This window comes from Vitis vinifera, chromosome 16, assembly GCF_030704535.1.
Source record: "Vitis vinifera cultivar Pinot Noir 40024 chromosome 16, ASM3070453v1".
In the NCBI taxonomy this organism is placed as follows: Eukaryota; Viridiplantae; Streptophyta; class Magnoliopsida; order Vitales; family Vitaceae; genus Vitis; species Vitis vinifera.
Window position 1 is genome coordinate 8,804,808 of NC_081820.1, and position 12,810 is coordinate 8,817,617.

Sequence of the window (12,810 nt, forward strand, 5' to 3'; positions counted from 1 at the left end):
GACTAATTCGGTCTTCACTTGCTTATGCTGGAGGATTTGGTCAAGGAGCAATGTATTTTTTTTCACTTGGTTAAGTTCTACTAATGCTCTAGTTTCAGTTCCCACATCATCGAATATGAATCCCTCCATCCTTGATATGCTATGTCAATAGTTCACATAGTGGATGTTATTGTTGTTACTACAACCTCCATTAACTCCTATTTAGGCTCGATAGAGATCAAGATGAAAGGTGTGGAGGGATGCCTCACTGTGATTGATTCATGAGTTGCTTCATAGCCTAGATCGAGTTCTTGGTCATTTCCACCACTAGAAGTAGCATAGGGGATTTGATATTTTGATGTAGTTGCTTTAAGTGAAAGAGATTTTTTTTCATAGTGATGTCTTTTACTCTCTCTATTTGTGGTGTATTTTGCTTATTTGGATACTATGATGTCCTTCGATATTTTTCCATTTATACTATATTATTTAGTTTCCTTTATTGTTTGTCTTACTCTTCATTACTATTATAGATTTCTAATTTTTCTTTTTCTTATTTGTCATTTTTGTGATCAAAAGGGGAAGTAGGGATGTTGTGACATTATTAAGCATTTTTGGTGGGGTATAGTGATGACATGATATAATATATGAGAATTTACTATAGATTGCCTTTTGCAGGTGTGTTGTTTACATGTGTGTGTGTGTGTGTGTGTGTGTGTGTAGCTTATAGGTAGAGAATTTTTTCTCTTTTCATGCATTATCCTTCATGATGTGTTGTTTATGTGTATGCAGCTTATAGGTGATAAGAGTTTGCTACATAGGAAGTGTTTAAAACACTACTTTAGAATTTATGCATTAGTTTTAGGTTAGCAATTTTGTTCCATTTGCTAGTGTGAAAAATCCATCATTCTTCCAAGGGTCTTTTCCTTTCTCAATCAACTGTAGAAATTTTGGAATTAATAAATTTTGAGGTATGTAAATATTTAGACTTATTAAGGTTTAAGGAATGACTAAAAAAAAATCTAACTTGGGTTTGGTTTGGACAAATGCATAGAAAACGAAGTCTACAAATGTTTTGTGGGGATAAGATTCAAATGCCCGAAGGAAACGTTCAAACGTCCATCAAGATGTTCAAATATCCTTCAAGACATTCAAACACTCACCAAGTAACGTTTCATCATCCTCTTTCAACTCTCTAATGTTCCTTGTAGGAATTTAAGAGTTGGACAACTTTTCCTCTTTCAACTTTCAAACATTCCTGGTGGACATTTAAGTGTTGGATATTTTTTTCATATGTTTTTCATTCTGGTATTTATGGGAATATGTTCATAAAATTAAGAAGATTTATCTTTAGTTTTAAACTTATAATTCATCCTTATGTTATCATGGCAGTAAAAAAAAAAAAAAAAAAAACTTCATCGACTTTATACGTCACTCTTTGAAAAAAAAAATCCTTGATTTTTGAGAGAAATTATTAAATTCTGTCTCAAATTATTCTTCTAGTCAATTTGTAAGTTAATACAAAATATTCTATGATTAGGAAAAAGATGGTATTAAAGGAGCTTTACTAAAGATGATCACAAATTTGGTCGTCGTCATCGAGCACTTTCATTTCTCTCATTTCATCCTCTTGTTTTCCTCCATCATCCACCAACTTACTGTCTTGTAAAGCTAACAAACTACCCGATATTAAGTATCTATTGAAATGCACTTTCTATTTTTTCCCTTTTTCCTTTGAATAGAACTTCTACATAAAATGTACTTAAAAACTTATGTTGCAATACATAGTAGTTTTTTAAAAATAATTAAAAATATTGAGATATTAATAAAATTTTACTATCCAAAATTTAAAATTTGTAAACACATAAGTTAAGTGTGTATTTTTGTGCATAAAAGTTGTTTTTTATAAATAAAAAAAATTATATAAATTTTTATTTTTAAAATAAAAAATAAATGTATTCAAGCAAACCTAGTTTCTTGATAAAAGTTAATAGTTTTGTTATAGGGGAGTAGAAGCCTTCATTCTATTTGTAAGTAAATAGACTTTATTGGAGCAAATTCAGTCATATTTAGCAATTGTTTTTTAAAACAGTGCTAAAAACAGTTTTGGAGACCAATTTTTTAAAATTATATTTTGAAGTTTCATAAAATAATAACCTATTTAGGAACTGAAATGTTTTAAACCTATTTTTAATATTTTAAATATGCTTTAAAATTAATTTTTACATCTAACTTTTTATTTTTAATCATTTTATATGTTTATATAATTATTTTTTAAAACAGTTTTTGAAAATTAAAAACAATAAAAAATATTATCTAAAAATATTCAATATTCAATTTTCTATTTTTAAAAATAGGAAATAGAAAATAGAAAATAGTTTTTTGATTATTAAACATGTTTTTCTTTTTTGTTTTTTAAAATAAAAAATTGTTCGAAAATCGATGAGAAGCATAAGCTTATTATTCACTAGATATTTATAATTCAATTTTTTTTTAAAGGTTAAAAGAAATCAAATATAAGAACAGTGTAAATAATTTAACACAAACATTACATTATCTACGAAAGTCCGGAATGGACCATTAAATATCTAAATTAGGAAGATAGACAGTGGGACAAAGCTGAAAATTTTCCTCCACTGCTTCAGACCTCCGTTATCTTCTGAACCTAGGAACCCTAGGTATGTAAATCATTGCATTTAAATTGCTGAATTTACTTCTCATTTCCTTTGAATTACCCAAATTTATGGCCTCCCTGAAGTTTTCCGTTTCTGTTGATACCTATGATTCCAACAAGTTTCATTTCTCTGTAAACCCATCTCTGCCCATTATCAATTCTTTCGCTAGGGTTAAACCCATCAATATTTCTCGGTTAGAGGCCGAGTCTTGGGACACTTCCGATTCTAACTCCGTTGTTGATAATATAAAAACTTGGAATAAGGATTCAGGTAGTGAGAATTTGATTCTGGAAAGCTCAAATTTTCGAAATGACATCTGGAGGCGGGTTCAGGGTGTGAAGAGAGTAAGGAGAAGAGACCCAAATTCAAAATTTAGGTCTATAAGGAATGATAATGGACATGAAGAGCAAAAATCTGTGAATCATTTTGATGATGAAATAGATGTGAATGAATATGGTATTGGGCCGGAGTTGAGCGTTGAGCGTTGTAATGCCATCTTGAAAGGGCTAGAGAGGTGTAGTGATAGCAAGACCATGAAGTTTTTTGAGTGGATGAGGGAAAATGGAAAATTGGAAGGGAATGTGAGTGCTTATAATTTGGCGCTCCGGGTGTTGGGTAGGAGAGGAGATTGGGATGCAGCAGAGACGATGATTTGGGAAATGAATGGTGATTCAGATTGTCAAGTCAATTTTCAAGTTTACAACACACTTATTTATGCTTGTTATAAACAGGGGCATGTGGAGTTGGGTACCAAGTGGTTCAGATTGATGTTGGAGAATGGGGTTCGGCCTAATGTTGCAACCTTTGGTATGGTCATGAGTTTGTACCAGAAGGGTTGGAATGTTGCGGATTCAGAGTACGCTTTTTCTCAAATGAGGAGCTTTGGAATTACATGTCAGTCTGCATACTCAGCAATGATAACAATTTACACCCGAATGAGTTTGTATGATAAAGCAGAAGAGGTTATTGACTTCATACAAGAAGATAAGGTGATTTTGAATTTGGAGAATTGGTTGGTTTTGCTTAATGCTTATAGTCAACAAGGGAAGCTACAGGAGGCTGAAAGGGTACTGTTCTCAATGCAGAATGCTGGGTTTTCACCAAATATAGTTGCATACAACATGTTGATTACTGGGTATGGGAAAGCATCCAATATGGATGCTGCTCAACATATATTCAGGAACCTCAAAAATGTTGGACTAGAGCCTGATGAAAGTACTTATAGGTCCATGATTGAAGGTTGGGGTCGTGCTGAAAATTATAAGGAGGCAGAATGGTATTACAATGAACTCAAGCGGTTGGGATTCAAACCTAACTCATCAAACTTGTATACAATGATAAACTTGCAAGCCAAGTATGCAGATGGAGAGGATGCTGCCAGAACTCTTGATGATATGAAGAGGATAGGTTGCCAGTATTCTTCTGTCCTCGGTACCCTTTTACAAGCATATGAGAGAGCTGGAAGGATTGACAGAGTGCCTCTAATTTTGAAAGGTTCCTTCTATGAGTATGTTCTTGTTAATCAAACATCGTGCTCAATTCTTGTCATGGCATATGTGAAACACTGTTTGGTGGATGATGCTATAAAAGTCCTACAGGAAAAACAGTGGAAGGATACCATCTTTGAGGATAACTTGTACCATTTGGTAATTTGCTCCTGTAAGGAATTGGGTCGTCTTGAAAATGCTGTTAAGATATACAGTCAAATGCCCAACAAGAAGCCAAACTTGCACATCATGTGCACAATGATTGACATTTACAGCACCCTGGGTCGATTCTCTGATGCAGAGAACCTCTATCTGAAGTTGAAATCTTCAGAAATTTCCTTGGACATGATTGCCTTTAGCATTGTTGTAAGGATGTATGTAAAATCTGGGTCTTTGAAAGATGCTTGCTCCGTTCTAGAAACAATGGATGAACAAAAGAACATTGTTCCAGATATCTACCTGTTTTGTGATATGCTTCGAATTTATCAACAATGTGGCATGTTGGATAAATTACAAGATCTGTACTATAGAATCTTGAAGACGGGAGTCACTTGGGATTCTGAAATGTACAACTGTGTCATAAACTGCTGTGCACGTGCTTTGCCAGTTGATGAACTTTCCAGGCTTTTTGATGAGATGCTTTTACATGGGTTTGCTCCCAATACCATTACCTTAAATGTTATGCTTGATGTTTATGGAAAATCCAGGCTTTTCAAAAAGGCTAGGAAGGTGCTTTGGCTGGCCAGAAAACGAGGCTTGGTTGATGTTATTTCTTACAATACCATTATAGCTGCCTATGGGCAAAGCAAAGACTTAAAGAAAATGTTATCAACTGTTCGACAAATGCAATTTAATGGCTTTTCAGTTTCCCTTGAAGTCTATAATTGCATGTTGGATTCCTACGGGAAAGAAGGCCAAATAGAGAGTTTCAGAAGTGTCTTGAGGAGAATGAAGGAATCAAGTTGTGCATCCGACCACTATACTTACAACATTATGATCAATATTTATGGAGAGCAAGGATGGATTGAAGAAGTTGCTAATGTTCTGACAGAGTTGAAAGAATCTGGGCTGGGACCTGATTTGTGCAGCTATAACACATTGATAAAGGCATACGGAATTGCAGGAATGGTTGAAGATGCTGTGGTTTTGGTTAAGGAAATGAGAGAAAATGGGATCCAACCTGACAGAATAACCTACATTAATCTCATCAATGCACTGCGCAAAAACGATGAGTTTTTAGAGGCTGTTAAGTGGTCCTTATGGATGAAGCAGATGGGATTGTGATATCTTCAGCGAATTTGCCTCCATATCGAAAAGCAGATTGAACATTTCCTACTCAAACATCCCTGGAAATTTTGCTAATCAAGGTATTGTATTTTCTGTATGTATCTAGAGAAGCTGATTTTTTCCCTTTCTCCATCCCTTTTTTTTTTTTTTGTTGAATGTTTATATGTCTATTGGTAACTTGTATCATGATAAAGGTTGATAGTAATACCATAATATTCTTCTAACTTTTGTTTATAGACCTTCTGTTCTTAAATGCATCATAAATACTATTTTAGATGTGTAATTCTACAACTTGGAACTCATAGCTTGAATTCCTCAATCCTGGCCAAAAATATTTGTAAAAAGAAGAGAGCCTCTTTTGAGTTCATATGAGACTGGGTTTTGTATTCTTAGCCATGTAAGCTATAAAGTTCTATGTTGTATCACCTATTTCTTGTTCATCCTTTTGTTTTCCTTGTTTTGCAGGTAAAGGACTTGTAAGCTATTTCATGTTAATTGCTTTCTAGGTAGAACAATGTTGATAAAGCTATAGTAAATGAAACAAACAATGGCATGGCCACTGATTTTCTGCACACACAGGAAAAAATAGAAGTTGAAAATCAGAAACCAGAAGAATCTGTAAAACAAAGAGGATAGAAATGATGATCAATGTGTTGAAAATTGAAAAATACCAGAGTTCCCATCTTAATAATGACATACCATTAAAAAAGAAAACTTCAAGCTCAAATTTTACTATTATGTCATGAATAAGGCTATAGCAAATGGGCAGAGCTCTGTCTTCAGCAAATGATAGAATTTAAAATTGTATAATATATGAGACCTTTTTAAAATAAAAAATAAAAAATTATTATAAAATTCTCTCTTCTTGAATTTTGTTAGTATAAATGAAAATAAAATAGATATAAAGTGAGCAAAAACAAATAAAACTGAAAAAAAAATAGATATAAAAAATAATCAATAAAAAGATTCCAATAAATCAGAGGATTAAAGCCAGTTAAAGACAAAAAAAAATTACGAATCACAAATAAATAAATAACTTAAAAAGAAAAAATTCTGTCACTGAGTTTGGTATAGACAACTAAACAAAAAACCAAAAACCTCTTAAATTAAGTAAAGATCTTTTAAAAAACCAACAGTTTCTCAGACATTTTTTATATCTTCAAACTTTTTTCCTTTTCTGCTTGCCTAAATATAGTGTCAGAGGAATGCTAAATTTCTTGTATTAGCATGTTTCATAGAGCGTTAGGCTAAAAAAATTATTATACAGGCCATAATCAATATTATTGTTGAACAGCATATTTCGATTGCAGACACATAGTAAGTAGAGAGCTGAGTATATAATGAGATGCACAAAGAGCAATGTCTGAACAAACATTTGTGTGTGTTTTTTTAGTTCCTTTTTAGGAGAGGTTATATTTGTATTCATTAAGAGTTTGTTTGATTGTGATTCTTGTAAGCATTTTTAGTTTTTCTAATACTTGAAAGATAAAATTTTTCAAGTGTTAAAAATATTGGAAGTGCTTTCTTTAATCACTATCAAGCGAACTCCAAATATAGAATGGATAAGAATCTAGATTTTTTTTTTTTTTTTGATAAAATTAATCCTTAATGAAATAACCATAATACTTTTAAAGTTTAACATTGTTCAAAATTATATTTCCGAACATCTTTAAGGGGTCCCTAACTATATTTTTAGACACCCTTACAAGGGTCTGAAACTATACTTCCCAATACATATTCGATGCTCAACTTTGCAAGTCATGATGCCACGTAATTGGTTTTTTTTTTTTTTTTTCAACTTTGACTTTTTTTTTCTTTTTTAATTTTAGGTTTTGGAATATTTGTTTAGAGCTTGTGTTTTATACTTGAAAGGTAATTGGGATGATTACTTACCTTTAGTAGAGTTTGCCCATAGTAATAGCTTTTAAGCTAGTGTTGAGATAACACTTTTTAAGGGGTTGTATGATAGAAAATGTCAGTCTCCTATTTGTTGGGATGATGTAACACCCCAAAATAAACTTTAGGGGCAAAAGTGTAAATTATAAATTAATTAATTAATTAATGAAACTCATTAAAGGTAAAAGAGTCATTTTATAATTAATAATCCTTGGTATAAATTAGATTTTCCTTTTGTCTTCTTTATTTAGAAAACTCTATTAACCAAAAATTAGAGAATTGAAGAACGTAAGGCTAAAGGTTTGAGGGTTTAAAGTTTGAAGTTTAGATTTTTCTAGGTAATATTCTAACCCTAGATTAATATATTATATTCGTCAGTTAGTTTTGAACACATTAGATATTCTTTAAAAAATTTTAATTTAGATTAGGGTTAGTTTAGTTAATTTATTTTAAGATCAAAAAATTGAAATTATGAATATAGGTTGTTTCATTGATGAAAATAGGGAAATTCGAAATTTTTTTTAGATGAATAGATCTAAACAATGAAATTTTAAAAATTAAATGAGTAAATAAATATATGATTATATGTGGCTTAAGGGATTGGAAAATAATAAGAAGCAGAATTGCATGTTTCTGGATTTTAGATTTGAGGCACTGTGTTAGGGTGACAAAAAAAAATTATATATAACCGTGAGAGGCAAAGGGTGGTAGTGGAATAAATTAAAATAATAATAATGAGTAGAGTTGGTCGGGTTGTTGGAGTTGTTAAAAGTACATGGGATATTTTGTTAAGAGAAGACATTTGGATTAATAAGAATAATGATAATAATGATATTAGTATTAATAATAATAATAATAATAATTGTGTGATTTGGATGCTTGTATGGCCTTAGTCAACGGGTTATAATAGTTGACCTTATGACCCTAGTCAATGGATTATAATTGTTGATATTTGGTTTTGTTCATCTTAAATGAAACAAATTTGAAACTAGTTACTCAATTGTGAAGTCCCACCTAATTGAGCACCATTTGTCATACGATAACCAAAGTAAAAATATTTTGAATGTATTCGATTTGGTTTTGACGAGAAATTGTTTTGAAATGGATATGAAAAAATTTTGTTGAAAAAATTGAATGTATTAGTATTTTAAACTCAAAAGTTTTTATGAAAATAAGTATATGTTATATCTTTTATTTGCAAGTATGATTGAAAATGTTTGATCCATGAAATTGTATTAATGTTCCTTATTGGGCTTTGAGCTCATCCCCCTTTGTTGATAATCTTTCAGGTAACCTCAGTTTAGGTGATGAATGACCGTTAAGAGGGAAATTTGGCTTTATTAGGACATTTGTTTAAACTATCTTTATTTTGGACATTGTTTAGATGTTAAAACTTAATTCTCGTTTGAATTATTTTGAGTTTAGAGTTATTTGGACAATAACACTTTGGTTGATGTATTAGTTTTTTTAAAAGTTGATACTTGGAGATTTTAGAATTTTGTCCTACTACTTTGAATAGGAATTTGGTAATTGGTAATTACCAATGTTTGTCCTACAATATGAATGTTTGTGTTGTTTCCACTTTGAGCCTTTAGGCTTGAGGTGTGAAATGATCATCATACCCTTAGAGTGGGTTTTGGGGCATGCCAGATGATGTCAAAGAAAAAACTTTAGGGCCAAACTTGTGCAATTGACTATTGGAAAGGTTACTTTAATTAAAGAAAGATTAAAAGTAGTTCAAAATAGACAAAAGCATTATATTGATAATTGCAAGCGAGATTTGACATTTAAGGTTGGTAATCATGTTTTCTTCAATGTTTCACCTATGAAGTCTATAATGAAATTCAGGAGAAAGGAAAAGCTCAATCTTTAGTTTGTAGGATCGTTTGAAATCTTAGAAAGATCAACACTTTGGTGTATAAAGTGGCTTTACTCCCAAGCTTGTCTAAGATCCATAATGTTTTCCATGTATCAACTTTATGTTTTTTTATCTCTCTCATGTCGTGGAGTTAGAGCTTAATCCAAATTCAAAGGATTTTAGTTATGAAAAAGTACTCATTCAAATTATCAATGTGATGGACAAGGTATTATGTCATGCTATTGTCAAGTCAATAAAAGTCTTGTGGAGTAATCATAGTATTGAAGAGGCTAATTGGGAATTAGAGGAAGAGATGAGGGATAGGCAGTCACACCTATTTTGAAACTTAGGCATGTGAAGTTTAGAAAACTAAACTTGAGGGGAGGATGTAATGCCCTAATTTTAATTTCAAGGGTAAGACCATAAATTATAAATAAAGAAATAAATTAAATTAATTGAAAAATGATAGAAAAGTCTTTTCACATTAAAAACCCTAAATATAAATTAGATTTTCTATTTTCTATTTTTATATTTTTCTTGGCAAAAGGGATGGAGAACTAAAGATTTGAGAGTTTAGGATTTAAATATCAATTGTTCCAAGTAAGATTCTAAAACTAGTAGTTTGGATTTATTAAACAATTTTGAATAGTTTAAATATTCTTTGGGAAAATATAAATCTGAATTAGGGTTTAATTTATTTATTTTATAAAAATTTGAAAAATATATGAAGATGGGTAAATTTATTGATGGAGAATGGAAAATTTTAAATATTCCTAAAAAAAATTTTAAAAAAAAATGAATGCTCATTGGATGGCGGCATGATGCATAGGTAGTGCTAGGTGTAGAAAAAAATGTGAACGGAAAAATAAAATAAAAATAAAGAATGTGTTCCATGGCTATATGTGTGAGATTTCAATAAAGAAAAAGGGGGAAAAAATGTATTCCACGGTTGTGTGTGTGAGATTGTAGAATATAATAACGGAAGCAATAAATAAAAGGAAGGTTTCAACTTGATGGAGTTTTTGATGCCATCGATGAAGATTTAGTACAAAGGTTGTTAGGAGTAACGGATGGAATAATAAAAAATAATAATATTGAGATTTAAGTTTGAAAAGAAAAATAAATTTTCTTAATTCACATTCCAATGGAAAGATTAAAAGGAAATATGTAAACAAATTGTACAAAAAATTACAAACTAAATCAGATCCTAAAAATATACCATTTCTAAAATTATTCCTAAATCTAATATTTGTCTATAAAATATGGAATATAATAAATAAAAATAAAATAAAATATATAAAATCAATGACATATTCTAACACTCCTCCTCAAGTTGAGGCATGGATATCATGGATTCTCAATTTGCCAACAAAATAGTTAAATGTGATACTTGAGATCCCTTTTGTGAAAATATATGCTAACTATTGTTCAGTAGTCACAAAAGGTATAGAAATCATTCAAGTTTCAATCTTACTCTTTATGAAATGTCTATCCACCTCAACATGTTTAGTTTTGATCATGTTGAATTGGATTATCTTCAATGTTAATAGTTGTTTTATTATCACAATAAATCTTCGTAGGGTCTTTAAGTTCCATATGCAATTCTTTGAATAGGATCTTAATCCATATTACTTCACATATGCCTCGTGCTAAGGCTCAAAATTCAACTTCAATGCTTGATCTAGCTACAACAAGCTATTTTTTACTCCCCCATGTCACAGGATTTCCTCCTAAAAAAGTGTAATAACCTGATGTTGATCTTCAATCTTTTTTGTAACATACCTAATTTGCATTTGTGTATGCTTCAACAAGAAGATGATCATTTTTTTTTAAAATAAATATCATTTTCTAGGAATAGCCTTTTAAGTATCTAAGAATCCCTTGAACAACATACATGTGGCATTTTGTTGGTAAATGTATAGATTGGCTTACCACACTTACTGTGTATGCTATAACGGGTTTAGTATGCAACAAATAAATCAACTTTCCCACTAGTCTATAGTATCTCCCTTTATCAATAAGACTTCTTTCAAGATTAAAATCAAGATTAAATCCTAATTTATGATTAGGATCAATAGGAGTATTCATGGGTTTGCAACCTATCATCCCGTTCTCTTTAAGCAAATCCAACATATATTTTATTTGAGAGATGGTTATACTATGCTTTGATCTTGCTACCTTTATACTAGGAAAATATCTCAAATTTCTCATCCTTTATCTCAAACTCCTTTATTAGAAGATATTTCACACTTTTAATTTCTTCTATATCATCATCTATAACAATGATATCATCTATAACAATGATATCATCTACATAAACAATAAGAATAGTGATTTTCTTGAGTGATGAGTGTTTAACAAATAAAGTAGATCCCCTGGACTTTGAATAAAGTCATATGTTTTCAAGAACTTTGTGAATATCCCAAACCATGCTCCAACTGATTGCGTGAGTTCATATAAAGACTTCTTTAACCTACACACCTTATCATTAGACAAATTCTCAAATCCTAGTGGAAGGTCAATGTATACTTCTTCCTCTAAATTCCCATGCAAAAAAAGCATTTTTCACATCAAATTGACAAAGAGACCAATCTAGATTAACACAGAGAGATAAAAGGATTCTAATGAAATTCATCTTTGCTACAAGAACGAATTTCTCTTGATAATCAATTCCAAGAGTTTTTGTATACCATTTAGCTATCAATCTAGCTTTATGTCTCTCTATTGAACCATCAGCCTTGTACTTAATGGTAAATTCCCATTTGTAGACAACTGTTTTTTTTCCCCATTTGGCAACTCTACCACTTCCCAACTCTCATTCTTATGCAAGGCTCTCATCTTCTCAAATGTAACTTCCTTCCATTTAGGGTCTTTTATAGCTTCTTATATATTGTTGAGGATAGATTCTAATATCAAATTAGTGGTGAAGGCTTTATAACTAAGACTAAGATGAAGATAAGACACAAAATAAAACAAAGGGTGTTTAGTACAAGTTTTAAATTGGAATATCTAAGTCGGATTCAAAGAAAGAACTTGAAGAAAGCAAGGGACATGCAGTACCTGTTTCTAGAGTTGAAGATTGACTATGAGAGAGAGAGAGAGAGAGAAATATGAGATTTATCACATTATCCTATTTCCATCTATAGTAGACCAATGGTGTCTTTCTAGTTCTAATGTTATTCTCCATCACTTTGTCATTTTTTTCAAGTTCTACATATAAACAAGCAACCCCTAAGGTTAAATCAAGTTGTTATTGTTGTTGTCCATTTTCATTTCCTTCATTTTGTTATTGTTCTAACTCATTGCTAGCTTCTTTTTTACTGCTAGGTTAGTCAAATTTTGGAAGAGAAAAGTCATGTATAACTAAATGTACAAATGAAGAGGGTTGACTCAAGGAATAAGGCAAATCTTCAACTCCACTTTTCTTCCCCTAAAGATCTATCCTAGGATAGTATGAGAGATCTTCAAAAAAATTTAACATCCATAGTCACAATTTATTATTATTATTGTTGTTGTTGTAAACAGGAGCATTTGATAGGGTTCTTATATACTTTTATATCTAATGGAAAAACTTGTGTTTATGTTATAAATGAAGTTATTATGAGTGCTTATGTCGGTTGGGGTATAGGGA

At 31.0% G+C, this 12,810-nt stretch overlaps 1 protein-coding gene across 1 annotated transcript; it reads left to right on the forward strand.

Moving 5' to 3' along the window:
- The first annotated feature begins 2,553 nt into the window (after nt 1-2,553).
- LOC100267412 (pentatricopeptide repeat-containing protein At4g30825, chloroplastic) lies at nt 2,554-5,708 on the forward strand. The gene has a single exon (XM_003633974.4). The coding sequence runs from the start codon at nt 2,720-2,722 to the stop codon at nt 5,420-5,422; it is 2,703 nt and encodes a 900-aa protein (XP_003634022.1). The 5' UTR covers nt 2,554-2,719; the 3' UTR covers nt 5,423-5,708.
- Nucleotides 5,709-12,810: the final 7,102 nt, after the last annotated feature.